This window comes from Barbus barbus, assembly GCF_936440315.1.
Source record: "Barbus barbus genome assembly, chromosome: 17".
Classification (NCBI taxonomy): Eukaryota; Metazoa; Chordata; class Actinopteri; order Cypriniformes; family Cyprinidae; genus Barbus; species Barbus barbus.
Genome location: NC_136745.1, coordinates 19130530 through 19154246, shown reverse-complemented (window position 1 = coordinate 19154246; position 23717 = coordinate 19130530). Strand labels below are relative to the sequence as shown.

General features: G+C 38.9%; 1 protein-coding gene across 2 annotated transcripts in view; it reads left to right on the top strand.

The window, feature by feature from the left end:
- The window catches only part of LOC306883761 (tenomodulin-like), a 38318-nt gene extending 15137 nt beyond the window's left edge, over positions 1-23181 (top strand). Inside the window, exons 3-8 of one of the 2 annotated variants that reach the window (XM_079439223.1) lie at positions 6903-7043; positions 11612-11710; positions 16973-17132; positions 17530-17636; positions 21947-22195; positions 22615-23180. In XM_079439223.1, the coding sequence (XP_079295349.1) occupies positions 6903-7043; positions 11612-11710; positions 16973-17132; positions 17530-17636; positions 21947-22156 (717 nt within the window). In that variant the 3' untranslated portion in view covers positions 22157-22195; positions 22615-23180. Of the gene's footprint in view, positions 1-6902; positions 7044-11611; positions 11711-16972; positions 17133-17529; positions 17637-21946 lie in introns of both variants that reach the window. The other variant, XM_079439222.1, reaches the window with a different exon arrangement.
- Positions 23182-23717: the final 536 nt, after the last annotated feature.

The window sequence follows — 23717 nt, the reverse complement described above, 5'->3', positions numbered from 1 at the left end:
CTCGAATAGCAGTCACTCAAACCTCGCAAAGGAATAAGAGCAAGAAGAGGAGTGAAAAAAATGTGTGAGACTCCCCAGTATTCTTGGGAAAGGTCTTTTGTCACCTCTTGGAGGTTTTATTTATAAACTCCACATCATTTGTTTTCACCCTTCAGCACAGAGATATCAATCATGGTTGTAAGAGCAGAAGCTTGGGAGTGTTGCATCATCCAATGTCCTGAAAATGTTCTTTCGTCCTGTTGAAAGGGCTTTCGTTATTTCCTAAAGGACAACTGTTGGAAGCTTCAGAGCAAAAAACCTTCCACTGCAAAGAATAAAAATGTCCCATAACACATTCAAATATGTACGTTGATCTCTTTCAACCTATGTCATGCCTAAATATAACAAAAAGTGCATGTTTCATGACTCTGATATCACTTTTTAAGCAAGCTATGTGAGTTAGCCCAACCAGAGGGGTATTAAACGCCACTTGCTTGTTGGTTTTCAACAGATCATAAAAGCAAACAATGATTCAAAGCGCAATGTCCCAGTCCCTGAGCCTGCCTTACAATTGCGTGCTGACTAGGGAGAAAACGCAATTCCTCCCAATGCTCCGTGGTTCCCCTCCCTCCTGAACACAGCTCTATTACTCGCACAGTCGCTCAGATCAAAGTGATTTATCGCCAGTGAGAGCTCAAGTTGTTTAAAATGGCTGGTGCGATTAGTCATGTATGCGTTGGCTCTAAAGAAAGGTGCCCCAGCAAATTAAAAGCAGCTGCAGATGCGAGTCAACCACAGCAAGGTGGTCATACGTGGCAAACGACAGTGACTAGCAGGGGATCTGGGGGGAGAAACTGGGTCATTGCGCTCCCCTCGTGGAGAGACCCTTGCTTGTGAAGGAATTCTCAGTGAACCTCTGGAGTATAAATATAGAGGAATGAGCTTGCAGCTCTCCAGCAATTGAGCTACTGAAATTCCTTCTCTATAATTGCTTGCAATTATGCATTAAAAATTCCACCGAGAGTCCAGTTTGTGCTATAAAGAGGCATTTTTAGTCGACTGAACAATTTACAGTGCCTAGGATGTGAAGAATGGCTTGTGTGTAATTACATTTGTATTGTCTGCATCAAAGTGCACACAGTTAGCGTTAAGAAATATGTTCTGTATTACTGCATCACTCTGCGTCCACTAATGTGATTTGTACTTCGATGAGTGCCAACCCATCGAAGAACCCTGGCGTGCGACCTCTGACATATATAGCAATTGTAAGTCGCTTTGGATAAAAGCGTCAGCTAAATGAATAAATGTAAATGTAATGTAATGTAACCCACTCTCTATTGTTTATTATTTGTGGTGCACATTAAACGTAGCTAGTTATAGACAAGCAGTGATTCATGCCCCTTCTGTTCTGCATCCAAAATGTCCGCAAGGGAGCTCACTTCTATTTTTAATAGTTAGCTGTGGCTTTCGGGTGAAGCAAACGTAGATTTTAACTCTGCTGTTGACAGAGCTATAATAAGAACTGAAAGAGGCACAAAAGAGCCCTAGAAAACAAGATGCTCTTGGCCTCGGTTCCTTATGTAAACGGTTGTAATTAAACATCCCATAATAACAAGCTTGTGTATTTACACGGCATGTGTTCTAAAATCTCATCTGAGGTATCTATTATTTTCAGATCTGCCTTTGATGCTGGGCCTTTCATTTTAATGAACGGGACCTTTGTGGGTTAGCGTCTAGCTGCTAGACTACAAAGATATCGAGACCTCTCAATGTAGACTAACTTTTGGAGGTCTTTCAAAAACAATAAACTGTAACCTGACAAAGAAAGTGGATAGTGCAAAAGCTCAAACTCCTAGAGGAATAAATGTCACTGTAACACCATATTAGCTAGTGAACCATCGTTTTCCCCATTTTCAAAACAGACGACTGTTGAGAAAGCAACCGCTTGTCTTCATCGGACATCTCCAGATGCTGTACTAAATGCATCTGGCAGCCCTGAAAGCATTCTCTTCGCATTTATCTTAACCGTAATGGTCATACAGCCTGACAAGCCTTGTCATCGGTGTCTGCTTCCATAATTCCTTTGTCTCAGAACAGAAAAAAAAATTTAATAAATATTTGCCTTTGTCCCCACACCAAACACAAGCATAGTGAGCAGTATGCGGCTAATACCTGATATCTGAGGCTTTTGAAGGGAGAAATAAATGGAACAGGAAAACCATTTGCATTTCATAGAGATGAACCTGTGATGGAAATGAACCTGCTGTTATCTGCACCATTCAGGGCAGATAAAATGGAGTCAGACCAGATCAGGCCGGTAATGAAGAGCCCATCAATGGGCGAATTGTTATCTTTAGCGCACGTTGAAATGAGAATATCATTTAATTCCTAGAATAATAACTACACAGTAGCTCACACAGTGGCTTTTGACATGCATTTAGCACATGTGAATGCCATCTGCACCACTGTCTCCAACTGATCTGGAGAAGTTATTTCCTGAGGGGATCTTCATTTTACGGCAATATACCCTGGAGTTTTTTTTTTCTTTCTTTCTTTTTTTTCTTTAGAGTGTCTCATTTTTTAGAGAATCCAGCTTTCATTATAGCTCATACACTAGTGTCACTTCATCTTTTCTATGAGATGAAAGCCAAGCTGTCGATCGAATGAAGGGTGTCTTTAATTTTCCTAATGGCAAAAGAAACCAAAGGAAGTAGGGAAGTTGTAAAAGTGGCAGTGTTGCTGTGGGGGATGTTGTGACAGTTGCAGCTGTGTTCGTTTTGAATCTGCAAGAAAAATGTACTTCTTTTTCACTCAAAATAAAGGGAAAAAATGTGGAAAACAGAGATAGGGAAGTCAGAGGAGGAGGAAAAAAACCTCTCATAACAACATTTCAGAGGGGAGCTCAACCCCGGGAGGAATTTGCTGTGCTCATGTGACTACCCATGTGAATAGTAGTTGTTAAATCATAATTCGTGGGAGTGCAGGGAGCGTGTGGAGAGCAGGGTTGCTGGAGAGAAGCAGAGGGGAAGAGACGACCGCACACCCTGCAGGTGATTCACTTATTGCAACCAAACCAGTGCTAAATGTACAGCTGTACTCACACTTCTGTTGTCAAAGTACTATATTTCAGCGCCAACTGAAAGCCAGTTAGTGTTTATTTCGTTGGGTGGCATATGTCAGCCCTTGAGTCTGATGGATTTTTCACTTGCTTTGTACACCTAAAACAACAAGAAACTCATAAAGCACAAAAATAAAACAGCAATTCTAAGAGGAATATAGATATTCTTGAGGGGCATGCTGAAAAACAACTCAATTACTGGAGTTTATCGCACTCCTCCGTGGTAAGGCTAGCAACGTGGCGGTGCCATTGACAATGGTGCGTCTCAGGTCTTCTTCTCAGCAGGGTAAGGATACAAGTGAAGTCATCGTCTCACTTCTGAATGACAGCCATCATGTTGCACTCTGACGGGCGGTCGTATCTCTAGGCCCTTAAGGACAACAAGGGGACACGCTGTCATAAGCATACTAGCCTCTCTCCTCCACTCACCTGTGACAGTGTCTGGACAGCCTTTAACGTGCGTCCTCAGGGGACCAGTAGGGCACGATGATGCAAACCACTCTCAGACTTCATTGGCTTCCTTGTCTGTTATAAATTCTCCTCGGGGTGGGTCTCTCCTGAGAGTCTCCGTATGCTGGGCCACCTAAGAGATCAGACATGCAGTAGATGAAAAGAAGTAAACAAGCAAACTCTGAAAACTCCTCCACATGTTATCTATCATGAGTGCTTGAAGTATATTAAAGCCAGGTGGCATCACCGGGAAGTAGATTATGGGTAATCTACCTGAATTCTCAATGCGTAGATTGTCATAAAACTGAAAAGCTCCTGTGGTGGTCACATGACATACCTGCAAAAATGTAAACAAAAGACTGTGCTTCTCAAATGCCTCTTTTATAAAGTAATGAGTTTGGCAGGAATTGAGAGCTCAAGGCCTAGGCACTAGGGACGATTTTAACAATATATCATGAGCAGGCTCTGAACTTGCCAGTACATTCTTATGATCTCCCAGGGATACAATATTACATTTTCTCTGTCCTGTAATACAGCTATTTTTTGCTGTTTTGAGACCAACTAACCGAATCAATATCACAGACAAAAAAAAATGTCTGGAAAATTGTGACAAAGTACAAGACTTAAAAAAGGAATTTAAAAAATAGGGCTGTCAATCGATTTAAAATAATAATTATTAAACATGAATTAATCAGTCACATCATATTCATCGCATATATAAATAAGGGATTCTCAACTTGGTAGACACTTGATTGTTTAATTTTTAAGTCATCATTTAAAATTAAGTTGTTCAGCATTAAAAAAAGACGCACTAATTTAACTCAACAACTGTTGTACAAATGGAGAACAGTTCTTAAGCCTTCTGGAATCAAAATGAAATCACACTTCATTATTTTGGTAGCACTTTAGTATAGGGACCAATTCTCACTATTAACTAGTTGCTTATTAGCATGCCTATTCTTAACATAATGGCTGTTTATTAGCACATATTCTGCATGATCGTACTCTACATACCTAATCCCACCTAATACTTAAACTTAATAACTACCTTACTAACTATTAATTCATGCAAATTAGGAGTTTATTGAGGCAAAAATCATAGTTTAAAAGTCAAAGTATCAGAGAACCACTACAGGTTCAGGATCACTGACATTTATCAATATTTGCTAAGAAAAGCCCTGAAATGCAGATAATTCAAAGACATTAGATTGTGGCAAATTAAAGTTTTACATTATACATACATTTTTATTGCATGCATTTTATCATGTAATTAAAATAACAATAAATTAACACCTTAAACTAACACATTTATAACAGTTATTTTTATTTGTTAATATTGTAACAATGTCCATTATCACCTCAATTTGCAATACTTTTAATACGTTTTGTGAGAATTCTGGCATGACGATGGTTAAATCAAATAATATTTAATCCTGGCAGGTATCATGATCACCGTAGGCTTATTGAGTGTCTGAAATTTTAAAAAGCAAACACTGTATCACACGAATCAATGCAGTGCTCAAGGTATCTGCATGATGGAGCACTAATGAATACATTTCTCTGTTTCGCCTTGAACTCCAGCACTCTCCCATAGTGCTGAGAGCTAATTTGCTTTAATTATCATTATTTCTTTGTAATATCTAACCTTTTTTTGTCATCTATTCTGGTAACTTGGATACAAGAAAGCACAGAGTAGACAAAATTTGTTAGGTTAAATGTGCTAAAGGGTAAGGTCTTTTGAGGTTTGTCATAATACAGGAGAGTAACAACAACAACAAAAAAGAGCAGGGAATGGGGATTTAAAAAGCTCTGCGATTTTAATCAATAAGAACGCCTGCAGTAGCTTCAATCTGGATTGACACTGACAAGGTCCTTCACAGGACACCCAGTTCATTAACTCTTCATCATGTTCTTAAAGGGATAGTTCCCATTTAGTAAAACTTGTCATTATTTACTCAACCTCATGTTGTTCTAAAACCGTATGACTTTCTTCAGTGGAACAAAAAAACAAAAAATGCTGCATATAATGAAAATAACTGGACACTGGGGCTATTACATTTCAAAAAGCACCTTCTTAAGTCGTATGATAGCTCTGTGAGATGAACAGACTGATTGAAAGTCATTTCAATCAATAAAACATCGACAGAACAAAATTACCCCCTCAAACGGCAAGAATAAACAAAGCACTAATAAAAGCATTATATCTCCCCACTTCTTCTCAGTAATGGAATATTCTATAATTTGTTCTCTTTACAACTCACTGTAGTCCAATCAGTTCTGCTATCGCCACACTCATACACTCACTTCTTCACATAACTTCCTCTTTGTATATGGATGAATACAAATGCAGATCCGCGCAGAAGTTACTTTCAAAGAGCTGACAAACAAGTCGATATTAAATTATATGTTTACTGCTCTATGCTACACTGCATAAAGCACTTTAATAATCAGAAAACATGTTGATTTGTGACATTAATCTTAATGTAGTATTATATTTGTGTGTTCATCTTTTGCCTTATGTCTAAGCATAACATATTACTCAGAATTGCTACTGAGACAGATGAGGGTGAGCTCAGCAGTGTAATTTCTCATCATAACACACACATAAATATTAATAGCAGGGTTTTTGGCTGGTGGGCATGAATCATTTTTGTAGACAGAAAGGAGCCACTCATGCATGCCCAAAAACAGCATTTAAGAAAGCTCTGAGATAAACAGCAGTACTGCAAGGCCTGGGTAAAGCCATATAATGCTTCCGAGACCTCAGACAATCAGACAAATCAGACATTTGTTAAGTCTACTTGAAGCGTACTTACGGCAACTAAGGGCAGCTGCCAGTTCACATTTATTAATAGAGGTCGTAGTCATGTTGCCCGTCAGCCTGAGCAAACTGACTGGCTTTGACAGAAGATATGATTCTTGTGTTAATGAGGAATCAAGAAAGTTTCATAAAGTGTGTTCATATTAGTGGGATATTTCAACTAAAAATAAAAATTCTGTCATCATTTACAGAAGAATGTAATGTCGTTCCAAACCTGTATGACTTGCTTTGTTCTGTGGAACATAAAATAAGACTTTATTCTGAAAACTGTTTTTGTGCATACACTGAAAGTCAGTTGGGAGTCGGGACCTTACTATAAAAAAAAAAAGTATTATAAAATTAGCCAAACAAATTATGATTGTTTAAAGCAAAGCATTTCACAAAAGGTTTCTTAGACATTTAAAATAAGAAGACATTTTTTTATGTTAATACTTTGTACTTTACACTTTATGGTTTTCAAACATTGGTGCTAAAGACTAGTGGCACTGTGATTTTACTGTAATTTGTTATGTTGGGTTGTATGTGTCCAAACAGGTATATGATCATCAGTATAAAGCCGTACTGGATGGAATGGAGACAGAGAGCGTGATGGAAATCTATCCAGCACAACGCATCGAGATGTTCAAGATAGGAAATGGCACTGATGAGGTCCTGGAGGTGCATGACTTCAAAAATGTAAGGGTTTATGACATACATGTGAAATATTTTCATTGTGATGTGAGAGATTCAGCTGACATTTCTGCAATCCAGCTTAGGAACTGCTGTCAAAATACAGACAGAACGTTTTTCTTCTTCTCTCAGACTGATGATATTGAATCTCTGAAAAGCACTGTGCTAAGCAAAAGCAAACTGGCAGTTATGACATCTCGCATCAACATTCAGACACACTTGTTGCTGGCCCCATCTTCTTTCTAAATTATTATGGTCAGTGGAGCAAAGCCACAAAAGAGATTAGTTTCATTCAAGGCATTGCCATGGGAAACCAGAAAACAAGTGAATAGGTAAAATCATTCAAATCACATGTTGATATAAATGAAAGGGGAGTTCAAGCACTGAGCCCTCTTCGGCACTTCTTGCAACTTCTGGCTCAGGGCAGACTTTGGAATTGATTTTTGTGAAGGAGGGATGTTGCAAGTCATTACACACACTAAAACTACAAACCATCTCCACAGAGCCTGAAGACTACAGCCCATGAATGGAAATGCAGTGGTAATGCCAACAGAAACGCAAGCAAAATCTTTTCTCTATTGTTTTAGACAAGTACTCTGAGTGTCCTCCAGAAACTTAAAAGTAATGATGAGAATTCCACAACAGCAGCTTATAGGGAAAGCCAAGGAGACGCATCGCATAGACTGTGTTATGAATATATTTTGCTGCAATACAAGGTAGAGTACCAGTGAATTTCCATAACATTTTTATTAATTCATTTTTACACATTTACTTAATGTCCAAAATCACTGCATATGCTGCATATATCATTGCATATAATAAAAAAAAAATTATTATTACTTTTATTCTAAAATGTTGCATTAAATTGATCAAAAGTTACAGTGAAGACATACATTCTCACAAAACATTCTGTTTCAATAAATGCTGTTTTTAAAACCTTATATTCATTAAAGGATTCTAAAGTATCATGGTTTCCACAAAAATATTAAAGGGAAAGTTCACCCAAAAATAAAAATTCTGTCATTAATTACTCACCCTCATGTGGTTCCAAACCTGTAAGACCTTTGTTCATCTTCAGAACACAAATGAACAGATTTTTGATGAATTCTGAGAGCTCTCTGACCATCCCATAGACAGCAAGGATCCTAACACGATCAAGGTCCAGAAACGTAGCAAGGACATCGTTAAAATAATCCAGGTGACATCAGTGGTTTAACTGTAATTTTACAAAGCTACGAGAATACTGTTTGTGTGCAAAGAAAACAAAAATAATGACTTTATTCAACAATTCGTCTCCTTCGATCAAAGCGTAAACAATGTATCCATGTACATACATTCAGGGGTGCAAACTCGTCAGGAGTGAAAAAGGTGACAAACTAAACTGCTCCCCATCCCCCCAAGGAAAGTTAATTCACATAGCACATTTCGCACACAATGGCAAGTCAAACTGCTTTATAGGGAGAACATTTTACACACTGCAAAAAATGCTTTTCTTACATTTTTTGTGTTGTTTCCAGTCCAAATATCTAATAATTCTTAAATCAAATCTTTTTTTCTTTTTCTTTTTCAGAAAAGTCTTGTTTTCGGATTGAAATAAGATTATTTTGCTTACCCCATTTGCAGATTATTTTGCTTGTTTTAAGGAAAAACTCACTTAATTTTGACTTTTTTTTTCTGAAAACAAGACAATTTTTACTTGTCTAGAAAATGCTTCTTGATTTAAGAATTTTTAGATATATTTGGACTAGAAACAAGACAAAAACTCTTAGTAGGAAAGCATTTTTTGCAGTGCACCATTCAAGGATAAACACCTTTTATATGATTAAAAGACGTTTGAGCGACAACTATGGTCTACAATCAACAAGGATTGTAGTTAACATGTTACATGAACTTAGTCAGGGGAAATAAACCACTGTAAATCTTCATTTCAGCACTCAAATTTTTGAAGCAGCAAACACGAGGTGTTTCTCCGTCTTAAAACAGGTTGTTACAGGCCGACACTTAGCTATAGCTTAGCGCTGCCTCCACTTGAGCTGAGTGATACTAATATTACTTTACATTAAACTGTATGCTTTACTTGTAGGTCGAACAGTTCTCAAATCGACTTCATGTCAGAGTAATAGCTAACTGATATGTGAGACAAATGTTAAGGTCGAGACTGAGGAGCATTTTTGCAAAGGGTAGCGAACTAATGTAGCGTTAGCGATTACGTAACTTACAATCTTCATAGCTATCGCAACAGCAGCCTCATGCAAATCAAAACAAACAACAACAAAAAAAACAGCAGTCTCACGCTGTAATCTCCATTTAAACTGGAACACCATAATTTACAGCAGATACAAATGCATTCCATCCGAAATATGGACAGTTGCCTGCAGCATCTAAAAGTCAGGATTCAGGAGTGAGATTGGTTGGATGAGGGAAAGAACATTAAGGTAAGCCAATCAGAGGCAGAGTAGGGCGGGTCCATTCCTTTGCCAACAGGGGGAAAAAACGCTACAGGTGACGTGACACAGATGGCTCGCAGATACGACGACGACCATGTTTTTTTTCCAGATCTACGTGATTGACCTATTTCAAGGTGAAAACGGCGAATTTTTCGCTGAAAGGTGAAATATTCTCGTATGTATTCTCGTAGCTTCATAAAATTACGGTTAAACCACTGATGTCACATGGATTATTTTAACAATGTCCTTACTACGTTTCTGGACCTTGATCGTGTAAGGACCCTTGCTGTCTATGGGAGGGTCAGAGAGCTCTCAGAATTCATCAAAAATATCTTAATTTGTGTTCCGAAGATGAACGAAGGTCTTACAGGTTTGGAAAGACATGAGGGTGAGGAATTAATGATAGAATTTTGGGTGAACTATCCCTTTAAGCAGCACCAAAATATACTTTCATAAACAATTATATATCTTATAGACCCCTAAACTTCTAAATGGTTGTTTATGCATATGCAACTCGATCTTACAATTGCGCAGCTTTGTTTCTTGTTAATTTTTTTTTTTTATATTTTACTCTGAGGTGGAAAGTGCAAAAGAGAAAGAGACAAAAGGCTTTCCTAATGTATAAATGGCACATTTTTCTCCAACCGTTGTAGTCTTGTAAAAACCAGTTACAAAAGTGGCTGAGAGCAAGGCTTTAAATGATTTTGCCAATAATCACTGTCTCTGTCCATCAGTGTGGAGAATAACAATGATTAGTTTGTCCTACAGGAAGACAAGATGAGCTATCTTACCACCCATTTGATGATACAAGAGGTCGGTAAAGATGCAGGGGGAATTTCTTAACAAAGTCAAAGTCCGTTTATAACATCCTAATACAGAAACAGTATACTGCCAGGGTCAGTTTCCCAGACACAGATTAAGTCTGATCTTAGATCTAGTAATGCTGTTAAGAGCGATTCCTCAGTGCTAATTCGATTTAGCGCCAGCCCTTGACTTCACCTGCATTCAGGAATCAGTATTTGTTGTCTCTCAAACCAATAACTGTTGGAAACAGGTGTGGGCATCTACATACGAGTAATGTGCCAATGATTGGAGCAGTGCTCCTTTGCCCTCTCTGCCAATTGCATCATTCAGTGCTTCTATTCGAATAATTGTCTCAAAGCATGCACACATTTAATCTGGCTAATGGCAAAGCTGTACTTCAACACTCTTTCTTAAATGACATTCCTTTCCTATTTTTTATCCCTGTAATGAAGAGTCTCTCCATTTTCCAGTTGATCAGGCTCAGCAATAAATGCATTTCATCAGAAGATAGGTCCGTCTTGCGTGCCAAAGCAAACCATTACCAGAAATTGAAGAGCAATTTGTCACAATGATTTTCGGCACAAACAATGCACTTTTCACTCCTCTCATAACCGTTTCTTTTCTAACCGGTGAGCTTAGTTGAAAATGACAATTGTTAGTGTGCCATCTAACAGTAGTTATAAGACCACAGAACACATGAATTTATGATGCTTCCGTTAATACTGCAGAAACAATTCAGCTCCAACAACATCATACTCACTCTCACTTTCCCTATGCTACAACTGCAAAATCAGAGCAACTGTGGATTACAATGTATTCCCGAATGCAGGGAGATATTGTTTTTATCCTTCCGAGTGAAGAGTCTGTAACGCGATAGCCTTTATTTCCCTTCGAAGACTACTTTCAGACAGTAAAGAACTTTCTTCAGATGCTCCTGCTAAAATGGGTTTTTCTCTTTTCAAGTGTAAAGCAACAAATTCTGTATGGCAGACCATCAGCTGTGGCTTTCAGGAAAAAAGCTCCTCACTTCACCAAACAGATTAGCTTCGCAACACAGACCATAAGTGCTGCAAATCAATAGGCTTTGCCTACATATAATCATGGCTTCGGCGGTATACCTCTCTACTGGCTGGGGCTGTAGACCAATAATCTTGAATTGGCTAGGAAATGATTCCCGTTGCTTTAGTTATATAACATTCGTTGTATCTGTGCTGCACTGAAAAGGCTTCGGGGTGTTTTTGTGAGAGTATTTGAGGTCAAATGCTGATGTTTTTCAAATCATGGAATAAACAGTCAATCTCATTAACATTTGTGTCTTTCAAGGGCATCACAGGCATTCGTTTTGCCAAGCACCAGCGATGCTACATCAGGTCTCAAACCAAGGAGCTGCCCAAGCTGGACTCAAAGACCATCAACATAGAGGTATTCTAACCTCACCAAACACATCTTTCAGCGATCTGCTTCTTTAAAACAGGGGGAAAAAAACATCATAAATTTTGCAACAGAGTTCATCAGTCTGCAAAAAATGAAACTCGCTCCAACCATCACCATTTATCTGCAATCCAACTAACCAGCAAACCCACGCCAACTCCCCAATCGACCTCCACCATCTCATCATCCCCTCCAGCATTTTCCACAAAAGTATAAACTCGGGTCTCCTGTGGCCATGAATCCATCCGAAAGTCCACAATCCCATAACCCCTTTGTGGCACACATCAAATGGTGTTTGCCGTCAATCCTGAACTAATATTAATTTTTAATCATCTCCTCTGAAGCTTCAGCCCAAATAGCCTTAAGGAGAGAGAGAGGGGTCCTTGGGAAAGGTAAGGCATTAAAATGGTATTTGAAGATGTTTGCTCCGTAAATTTCACTTGACTCAGGGCTGAAGTGATTCATCTCTGTTCTCCTGCTCTAATGGCTGTCTGTGATGCTCTGCAAGAGTGATGGGCGAAATTCTATCAATCAAACATCCAATTTATCGGTGTCATGGAGAATGGCAGGCGGCTTCGAAAGTGTTAAACTCTCTTTCCGCCGCAGTTCATATCGAAACGGTGGAGTGCGGCAAAGTGTCGCGCCCCTCCGATTTGTATTAAAAACACAGTGATCTATTGTTGTTGCAAGTTCCCAGACATCCTCTTTGACTTTTGGAACAGAAGGTGTTATAGGCAGAAACAGCCTGCATGTTCTCTCCCTCATCGTTTTAATGTCTAATCCATGTTTACAGATACTAATTGCGAAGCCAACGCCATATGTCGCTGCCATTTCTCCCTTTTTTTGCTCATTGTGAAACCTAATTAGATTTTTCGGCTAAGCTTTATTTCACAGATGTGAAATCAATCAGAGTTGGCCGAGGCTGAAGCAGTAGGGCTGAAGAGAGAGGGTAGACGGAAAGAAAGCGAACGATGCGCCTGGTTCTCGAGGGGGGACGGGGACACATGGTGCAAGCTGTTCCTACCATAAAGACGCAGCTAACCAGGAGAACAGTCACACAAATGATCTCTCATTTTTTGGATAAACAGACTAAAGAGTGTAAAATGCTAAAAATGCAAGCTGTGGGCTTCACACGAAGGTGACAGAATTATTTAGGCTTGCTAACTCCCTATTTACATTCCTGCTTTCTCTAAATCTTTGATTATATACATACCAGCATGGAGGCCTGAGATAAATCAGGATGCTATTGAAACCAAAGACCGCTTGCATGTGGATGATAGAGAGAGCAAGAGAGAGAGAGAAGCAGGCCATTCTTTCCAAGGTTGTGAGCATGTAAAGGAAGTAGAGGATAAAAATCCACATTATTAGCTCCAAGTGCAGCTGAGCCGCAGGGCATGTGACTGTGGTCCCAGAGCAAGCTGCCTTAACACGCTTCACCATAAAACAATGCTAGCTGTGGAGAAACTGCATGCCACTGATAAGGAAATAAAGCAGCCTGCGAGCACGACCAGGTGACAAGCATAAATTGTATGCTGCCAGTTTGTTTACCATTTTCAATTTATTCAGTCTGGGAAATGATGAAAGCGGTAATCCCTGAACTTCCCAGTCTCCAACTGGCCACATGTCTACGATGAAATCGCGGCCTGTCTTCCCGCACAGCCCTGGAGTCTCAGGATAAATTTGGTAACTACCTCTGTGTGTACACTCTCTCTTTTCCGCATCATCATTGCTATTTATACTTTCCATTCCAAAGTTTACATGTAGTTATGAATAACTGCATATAATTTCATCTTATCTATTATATAATTATTCTGTCCAGGAGTTTTCAAACTGAGATGCAAGATGCAAGGGAGTTAGTGGATGTTTTTTTTTTTTTTTTTTCAGTATCATTCTGTTTTTAAATCAGAAAACTGATCTGTGAATATTTAATTTTCACAGCCCTAGTTTTAACGATAAGAATAACATTTTATTTTTAAAGTGTTAATCTCTCCTTACAGTGTGTACACATTTTCAAGAGAAGACAACACAGCTGTTTTTATATTTTACAAAGAGAGATCATCATCAAGTGAAGAATCTTTCAAATTCTTGGATCCATTAAGATACTTGGCATTAAAAATGAGAAAACTCCCGTACTAGCCCAAAGAAAGATATTTGTTTGCATTTATATTAATCTCAAAGGCATGCCTTTGGAAGAACATCCTTTGAAATCTGCATTTCGCTTATGGACACAACCGTTTTGAGCCAATCACCTGAGGCATACGTGTTCAGAAGTCTGGGGTCAGTTTGACTTTTTTTTTTTAAAGAAATTTATATTTTTATTCAGAAAGGATAAATTAATTTAAGGTCATTTATAATGTAAAAAAAAAAAGAATTTTATGTTTTTATCACCGATAATAATTCATGTTTCTGAGCACCAAATCAGCATATTTCTGCATCATGTGTCACTACAGAAAAAAATATTTCCAGATAACACTCCAAAGGAAAAAAAACAACTAATATAATATAATTCAATATTTTTTTATATGCTTGGTTAAAGCTACATTGATGTATTGAGAAAGAGGCATTTTGATGGTACGATTTCAGCCTTGACCAGCAGGGGTCATACTAACTGGGCCATGCTAACCAGCCAAACCTTGACCCCTCAGTCAAGACATAATTCAGCTTTGCTCTTTTCCCTTCAATGCTTCTTCCGCAACCTTTAGATGTCTCAAGGGAACCCACCCTTAAACTTAACTAGCTAATTTCTCAAAAAATGTGATGAAATGTTGTAGGATCAGTGCCCTAACCTTTGTTTACTTGTATGAAAGGCACGCTTTGCTTGAGCAGTCAAGATGGCCAATTAAAGCAGCCTACTTGCACCGTTGGCCCTTGTTTTAATTTTAGGCTAAAACAGCGTCCTTCACTGCTTGACTCTTGCAGGCTGTCCTCCTAGTCATCATTAGTTTAGCGCGATTTGAGGGAAAGGGGGCCGGAGCAAAGTAACTGTCTCAAAGGCGCAAAGAATGAAGCTTTTAATCAGGCGGAACTGGAACCGCTACAGGTCAGAGCTGTGTCACTTCCCAACAAACAAGAAAAGGCACCAAAAATGACTTCTAATAAAACAAGAGCAGCGGGATGAAGAGGGAGAGCAAATGGTAGAGAAAGAGGGAAATCTAATATAAATGATAGTAGCTCAGACAATAGCCTCAGGATTCTACATCAAGCTTAACTAATGTGCAATTAAGCTTTAGACTGGGAGAAAATCACCTTGTAAAAATATTTTTAATGTGAGCCATTTCTCTGGTCTCTGCACTAATTAACAAGGGAATGTAGCGGAGTTTGTTTGTACTTCTATTTACACATAACTACAAGCACAACAAACATATACCTCATGTGATTACATTACACAACGATGCTTTCTAGATCTCAGTTAGATCAAACTGACATACAATCGCTATCATTAAGCAATAATAATTTACTTAACAGCTCATGAACTATAGAACTAACAAATTAAATACACTATTAACAGTTGTATAATTAGTTGTATAATGGGTGACAGGGTGGATGCACCACAGTCTACTTTAATATGCCTAGAGGATTGAATAACACGTCAGTCCTTCCTCAGACCAACGCAGCAGACAGACTTTAAAGTCATCTTAAAGTCATATATATTTTTGTACTCCTATTGCTGTCCAAATTAAAATGCAACACCACCAGTGCTTGCAGAAAAGGGAATTTTTTTTCACAGCTAGGGAAGAAATAAGTGTGTTTCACAAGAAGGTACAGCTACAGTCTTTAAGAGAGGTCAAATTAAATATTTTAGCCATGGTCAGCAGTTAGTTCTCTGTTCCCTGCAGAGTAAGAGTGAAATGATCCAAGGCAATAGCATAAAGCAGAGAAGCTTTATCTTGTTCGGGCTGTGGTAAGGAGACTTAGGATGCCTGTATGCACAATAAACTGACAAACAGAAATATGTTTGGAGGGTACGGAAAGAATTGGGTCAGTTTCAATCAAGCCAAATGAGCTTCTGAAAGCACAACTGAAGTATCAATACTTTCCCGTTAAACCACACATACAAACATTGATCCAAAGTGTTTTACTAAACTATGCATTGATTTTTTGGGTCAAAAAAAATAATAAAACGACTAAAGTAGACTTTGAAGTGAAAATATGAAATGTGTTAGCAAGTTGAGTAAGATAGGATCTATTTCTCATCTTACCATACGCAGAAAGACACAAGGAGCCAGTCGCAAACCACTCAAACTGCTGACGCTTCACTCATGACATTCATTTAACCAGAGACCGCAGCGCTAGCAGAGGCTGTGACAAAAAGCCATAATAATAAATAACCAATAATAAATGTTTATGTGATGATTGTTTAATGATTCAGATTATTTAACTGTTGAAGCTGATTGTATAATTGTAGTTAAAAACAGAAAGTCTGATCATTTGCAGTTTAGCAAATTACTAAACGGCTATAATAAAATAGATTTTTATCCTCAAATATCATTAAAAATGTGTAATAAAAGGTATCAGCATGCAAGATCACTTCCAAATTTAGCTTCAGTGGCCATCTCACTTTGGTGCAATGCAGTGTATGGAAGTTGTGAGAAGATTTAGCACAAAATAAAATCTTGTGGAAGCAATATCGATACTGTCCAAGTATTGAAAGCTTCTGGAAGTCATCTCTATGTTTTAGTATACTAAAGTGTCATTTATAAAACAGATAGTTACGGTCCTTGATTCTGATTGGTTGAGCCGCGTTCGAAGCTGTTGTAAATTACACTACAAACCTACACCGTTGTTTACTTTGTGTGTTGCTTGGCAACCAATGTGTTGGAACCACAACTGTTTCTGAGGAACTACATTGTTTGATGGAAGAATACTGTTTTTATTAATATCATTGCACTTTATTTGCTCTGTTTTATTTTGTGAAACCTTACTACGTATATGGAATAACCGTTTTATAAACGCAATAAGCCCCGTGAAGGCCTGAAAGCTCTGCTTCGCGTCGTGCCTATCAACGCCCCTTAGCTGTTATAAAGTCACTGTAAACCACAGCTTCTTGGGGCTTATTGCTTTATAATATATATATTAATAATAATAATAATAATTATTATTATAATTATATATTACATTGCTGTGATTGACTGGTATTAGAAATATTGGCAACACTGTCCTTCACAGTATCCTGATCAACATGGTGTGATCAAATGAACATCCATCCCTATCCATGACCCAGTTTAAAAGCTTAAATGTACTTTCTCTTTGCAGATGAGTGAGACAGGTGAAGTGGATATGCAGATGGTGGACTCTCAGATATGGATCCCTGCTGAACAACCAGTCTCCAACAAAACATTCCTGTTGAATTCCAAGATCTGGGAGATTTGCCAAGATCTGCCCATCCACTGGATCCACCCATTTCCTCTTAGAGGTTACAAACAGGGCTTCACCACCTCGAAATCCAATTCAACCCTAGTAATAAGGTTTCAGAATAGCCTAAGAGTCGAGTCTGTAATTTATTTTGCTCTCCACTGTTTGCTTGTACTTCTCTTCAATAGGAAGGCAAAGAAAATAAAAGAAAAAGCACTGATTTTTTCATGGTTAAATCTGTAGAAATGTCCTAAGCAATCACTGAATAACCAATCAAGGACACAATACCCCATGTTTGAAGAACATTTTTGCCACAAACCAACTTCTGTTTTTTCCAAATCAGGGCATTATAGTACTGCAGGGCTTTATGTTCTTAAGGAAGATCAAAGAGGCCTTTCATGGTATCAATTTTTTAGTAGCAAGTTTTTAGCGTTACTGTCTTTCCTTCTGTGACGCAGATGCTGAATTCCACGATGTAGAGGACGTGGAGGAGACCCCAGAGCTGGAGGCGAGAGGTCCACGTCAGGCCCGGGATGTCATGGACCAGTTACCAGTGAACGACTATGTAAGTATGAGCCCCAGGTTCATTACTAAAAGACATCTTCAGACTGCGGGTGAGTCGGATAGTCATGCTCTCTTTCTTGGTATAAATCGTTCATTAATCGAAATTCCCTTTCCGAACTTAAAACAGACCATGTGGACCACAGGGTATTGAAATTGCTCTATATATCTGCTTAAATCAGGCCAGTTCACTTAAGACTCCCTTAATGTCTTACAGCTAATGGAGAGGGATATTTAGCCTTCAAAGGAAGCAAGTTTGCCTTGCACAATTTTTCCTTGCCTCTCTTATGTAGTTAGTGATGTACAAAGACAGCCTCCCAAGGTCACTCATTAATGAATAGATAAATGTATTAATCATGCTTTAATTATCAAGGCATGGAGAATCAAGCGGCCAAAGAGTGTCCTTTATTGTGTCCATGAAGTGAAGCATATGTTCAATGATTAATTATCCTGAAGCTGCACGCACTAATGCTTCGCACACCTACGATATACACCTCCCCAACTAGCGTGCGACTTCTAGCCTCCAAGCTCAAGGATGAGAAGACTGAGAAAAGAAAGAACTTTGGGTGGAGGAAAAAAGGCACATTTATCTGCAGAGGCCCAGGAACGTCTTGCCTGCCCACCTCATCCAGCAACATGGACCGCAACATAGCGTATAATTAAAGCAGACCCAGATGAAACCACCTTTCCCTTTTGAAATCCTCTCCTTCTATCAGCTGGTTAATACACACCTATCCAGCCAATTCCAAGGCTAAGCACAGGCGGGCTGTGTTTGTGGGCAGAGCAATAGCAAAGGCTTTTGTGAACATCAGAGGGGATGTAGCTCCCGGTAATTGGAATCTGGAGTCATGTAGATGCTGCTGGGAAGCCAGATATCCCAGACCTTTCAGAGGATCCTAGACGCAAGCCCTTCTTTAGCTCTCCCACCGGCAGACGTCTGCAGCTGGAGAAGGGAAATCATATTTTGCTACAGGTCTCTTCCTGTTGTGCACTTTTTATAAATAATCAAAGTTCCTATGACAGAAGGCCTGAGATATACGAGGGTGACCTTTCCCAAGTCCTGCCACGCTCATGCGTTGTGTGCCAGCACAGCTCTGGATATCTTTCAAACTGAATAACTATCATCTGGCTGTGCTGAGAAATTGCATCATGGTCCTTGACCTACATTGAGAGGATAAGCCTCTGATGATTGGGTCCCGTTGAATCTCAGACTCGTGTGCCTGCCGCAGTTGTTGATGGTGGGCATCATGACCCTGCTTCCTAGCTGAAAGCATTCTGGCTTGCATATCACTGATTGAGCCTGCCTCCCTGCGTCCGTCTGAACTTAAGATGCTCTGTCCGGTCAAGGACCTAATGAAGATGAATTCACTTTAAACTTAGGATACTAAAATGAAACAAATCACATACTATATCATTCTAAAACTACACTAACATTCGAACGTTTGGAGGTAAGTCTCGTGCTTGCCAACTACCAAGGCTGTATTTATTTGATTTAAAAAAATTAAAAATCATTGTGAATAGTGTCACATGATCCTTCAGAAACTATTCTAATATTAGAATATTCTAAATTATTATCAATGTTGAAAACTGTTGTGCTGCTTAATATTTTTGTGACAACTGTGATACATTCTTTGACAAATAAAAAGTTCAAGAACAGTATTCAACTGAAAAAGAAAATGTTTGTTAAATGTCAGCTTTGTTGAATACAGTATTAATTTCTTAAACAAAAAATAAATAAATAAATCTTACTGTCCCCAAACTTTTGAACAATGGTGAAAATCAAAACAATGCAATCTGCAGTAATTTAATAAAACAACTTTCTACACACTTGAGCGTAATCTTCCCAGCATTACTCCGCAGGTGTTCGCATTAGCATTTCGATGAATGTCCAGCTTCAACGATAATTAAATTCCACCATACATTGAATGCAAATGCTATATTATTGTTGTAAACAGGATATCTAGATTTGATTCATAAGTAACCTGTAAAAGGGGTCTTTCTCTACCATTTACCGATAAACGGGTCAGTTCCAATCTGCTCCAGATGTCCCAATCAGCTTTTTAGAACAGAACAAAATGAAGCATGTATAATATCAAACTAAATAAAGTGTGCTCAAATAAATAAATAAACAAATAGTGTGTTAATTATGTTTGAGACGTTAATGAGTTAACTTTGACAGTCCTGAAAAGAATAATTTAATGCATGAAGAATGTTACTCAAGAAGTATTTTATAATCAATAAAACTCTTTTGGGAAACAGTGTCTCTCTAGTGTCTTGATTAGCATCAAGATAGTGTGAAGTTTAAGATAATTTATCCCCTCAGTTATCGTGGTTTATGAAGTAAATCCACAGGGTGTCAAGTTGAGAATCAACTGTATGATGTGCCACACCATAATAAATGAGTTTTCATACTTCCTCACATTAAATGCTACTGCATCGCGCTTTACGGGCTGTACCGCTAAACATAACAGAGAACATGACAGGCTTTGTAAAGCAAATACAAAACGCTACAGTCAGCTATAGGCACCTGTTCTTAATTACTCTTACTAGTTTATGCATGACTGACATCATGTCCCAGAGTACTTCACGTCTTCTCACTGACATATAAAGTCTCCAACATGAAGTTATTAACACTCACTTTCTCATTGCGGCAGGATAATCAGTTTGATTAATATACCTCCGTGGAACAATACCATTCATAGTCTGTTTGTTTTATCACACATCATTTCACTCGACAAAAAATCTCTTATTTTCCCAAATAACATCCACCTTTCATGCTGGCAGGGGGCTTTTCTGTGAATGTCTGATAAAGCAAACAGTGCTACACTGACAGGCTTTGAGCCGTTTGCAAAATGAATTGTTGTCTCAACACTCTTGACCCTAAACCTGACAAACATTATGAATCAGTAATTGTCTTTGTGCATTTGTGAGAGTAATAAATCAAAGAGTACAAGCATCACCCTGCTTTCTCTTGCACAAGTCTAATCATTAGAAGAATGCAATTTTCACTCCATTCATCATTGCATAGTGAGCTCATGAAAACTCATACATGCGCCGTTTATGGAGAACATAATGAGAAATGGGACTCCAGAGGAGAAATGCATGTCATTATGCATCTTCGCACGCACATGCACAGGCACATTATAATTCACTGCGCTTCATCTTAAACCTAAAAAGATCAATAATGATAATAATATGCCTGTTTATACTATACAAACACCACAAATGACCGTTTTTAGAAGCCATTTTCATCTGGGCAACACATTTCAAAGCGATTTTCTCCCCTCATGTTCATTTGCGTCATTTCCCAACAGGAAGTCTGAAACGTTGCTAGACGACCTGGAGAGATACGGCTTCATCTGCCAATCTAATGCAGATCAGCGGAGTTGACTAGGTCCATGACAGTGTTTTTAATCAGACGGATAACGTCATATTGTCTGTGTGGTAAGCTTGGGGAGATCGAAATGCAGTCAAATGAAACAGTGCGAGTCGAGGGTGCTATCTGCTCCAACAGTTATGGGAGATAGAAAGTTAAGTGGCACTTCTCTGAAGCCATCTCGTTGTAGCGGCTTATCAAAGGCATGGCACTCAGCCCTGGGTAATCTGGAGAGGGCATGCGTACACGATCACAATGGAGAGGGCCAAGGGCCATTAATTCTACCCAATTTACCTTTCACTCCGCTTTCATTTAGCCCTTACACCAATTCACACCCTGCCTGCGAGAGCAAATAAACCGATCCTTGTTGGGCGATCATTACCCCGCTAATTGCTGTATGAACGTGCCATTTGCTTCATGCCAAAGTCAAAGGAGGGCATGAAAGTGCATGGGGGAGGGTTCTCATTTCTGAGCCGAAATGAGACCGGGGTCGCTGCTCGGACTCAAGCGGGAGTGGGAGTGGGAGGGCTGGGATGAAAGAAATAGTGTAATTATCTCGGTGACTGCCAGTGTCAAACTCGCTGTGACTGAGAACGGACAGGCAGCGGGGTTAAGGGACTTGAATCAGAGATGCTAAAGTCAAGCGATGCCACCGGCAGCGTAATGGAAAGGTCAAGGGCATTATATCATATCTGATACCCCGGCTTGGCATATCAAAAGCATCTACTTTAAATGCCACTCTGATCCTTGTGACATATCCGAGCATGACAGGGTTTTTTGTCATCGCGTGTCTTCACCCCATAATCACTCTTCATCTTCCCTTCCGAGCACTGCACCTTTTTATTGCTAAAATCAAGCCATCAGTCATGCGCCCTGCGGTGAGATTGCAGGTATTGTTTGGCTGCAGTTCTGACCCTGTTGACTCACTCTCTTTGCAGAGAGAAGCGGGGATGGAGCTGGACAACAGCCTAGATGAGCAGGGCTACTGCTGCCAGTACTGTCGTCGGGGGTACCGTTACTGTCGGCGATACTACGAGCCCCTGGGCGGCTTTTGGCCGTATCCCTACTATTACCAGGGAGGACGGGTCATCTGTCAGATTGTCATGCCCTGCAACTGGTGGATAGCAAGAATGCTGGGACGAATTTGAGGATGCCGGTGGGAACCAGTGGTGCTATGCTGCTCAGGGGTACGCGTAGACCAGCTTAATTTTTACGAAATGTCACATATATACGCTCAAAACCTTTTCCATTCTTTGTGTAAATAAAATAAGGCAATTGTATTCTATGTAGGTGCTATTTTTCACAATTTCACCTTATGCCTTCATTAGTTTAATTTGTGGTACTTCAAATGAATTTGTAGTAGTACAAACATATTCCATCTCAGACTATTTTCAACAGCATTTTGCTTGTAATTATTATGCATGACATTTTTATGAACATATCAATTTGAAACCACATGGAATACTAGGCCCTCAATTAATATGGTTATAAAAACTGTTATTATACAATTAACTGTTTAAAACAGGGCTATATGGATTCTCATGTCAATGGAGGAAGTATTTCATGTCAACTACATGGCTGCTTACTTATCCTTTTCAATGAACAGTGTCTTTATCTGTCCTTGGCCTGATGTTGATACTGAAAGAAGAAGAGAAACAGGTGCTTTGGAAATGGTCAGTTACTGTACATATTCCAATAGTGTAGGCGAGACAATGTGATTTAATTAACATTGATTTAAGTTGATTTTGTTTGTTTGTGCATGAAGTTCTGCATGACATAACGTTTCCATGGGCTCTTTGTTTGTCATGTTTATAGTGGATGAGAGGCATTATAAGAAACCAGGTTAACAAATAAATTGACAGTAATTTGCATGTTTACATTATGAACTTGTGTATAATGTATTTACGCATAAGCAAGTCCCTGTAGAACTTAGAAAATTAGCCCTTTTAAAAGCTGTTATGTGAATTTAATGCGGTGTAGAACTACACTGTACACATATCACATGGCTATATTTAAGTAGTCACATTGCTAGCGCCACAATTGCAGGTCTGGGGCTGTTTCAATCAATTCTTTCATCCAAGCAAATGTGTGCTCTATAAATTACATTTACGTAATCGAATGCTCTTTTGTGTTTTTCCAGCAACTTCCTTCTGAATAAAACTGGTAAAAGGTTTACAGTCTGCTACTAATTTACTGCTGCATATAAACATGTGCTAAGGGACACCTAAAAAGTACATGCCTTAAAATGTCTTAGTCTGTTTTCTTTGGAAAACAAACTCGAAGACCTTGACATTATTAGCGTTATGCTCTTCCAGCTCTGCACATGACTGAGCTATATGAAATCTGATAAGACAGACACAGTATATTATTTTAAATTATCATAACGAAAACCTTGAAACAAATTGCACTGAAAGCATACAAAATGCATCTATGCAACAAAAGAGCAAAACACAGGGCTTTCATCTTGGAACAAAAGATGCCACATCTGTGACAAACAACCACGCAAAGCCACAAAGCATTCCACGGAGGAAGTTAAAACTCACCTTGATGTTTATCTCTTTCGCATCCATGGTCAGCTGTCTAAATGTGATTTTCATCAGCCATATCCTTTCTCAAAACACTTCTTTCTTCTGAAGTACTAAGATCTAATTCACTAGAAGCCTGAGGTAAATGATCAAAGCACAAACTCAAAATACCCCACAGAAAGCT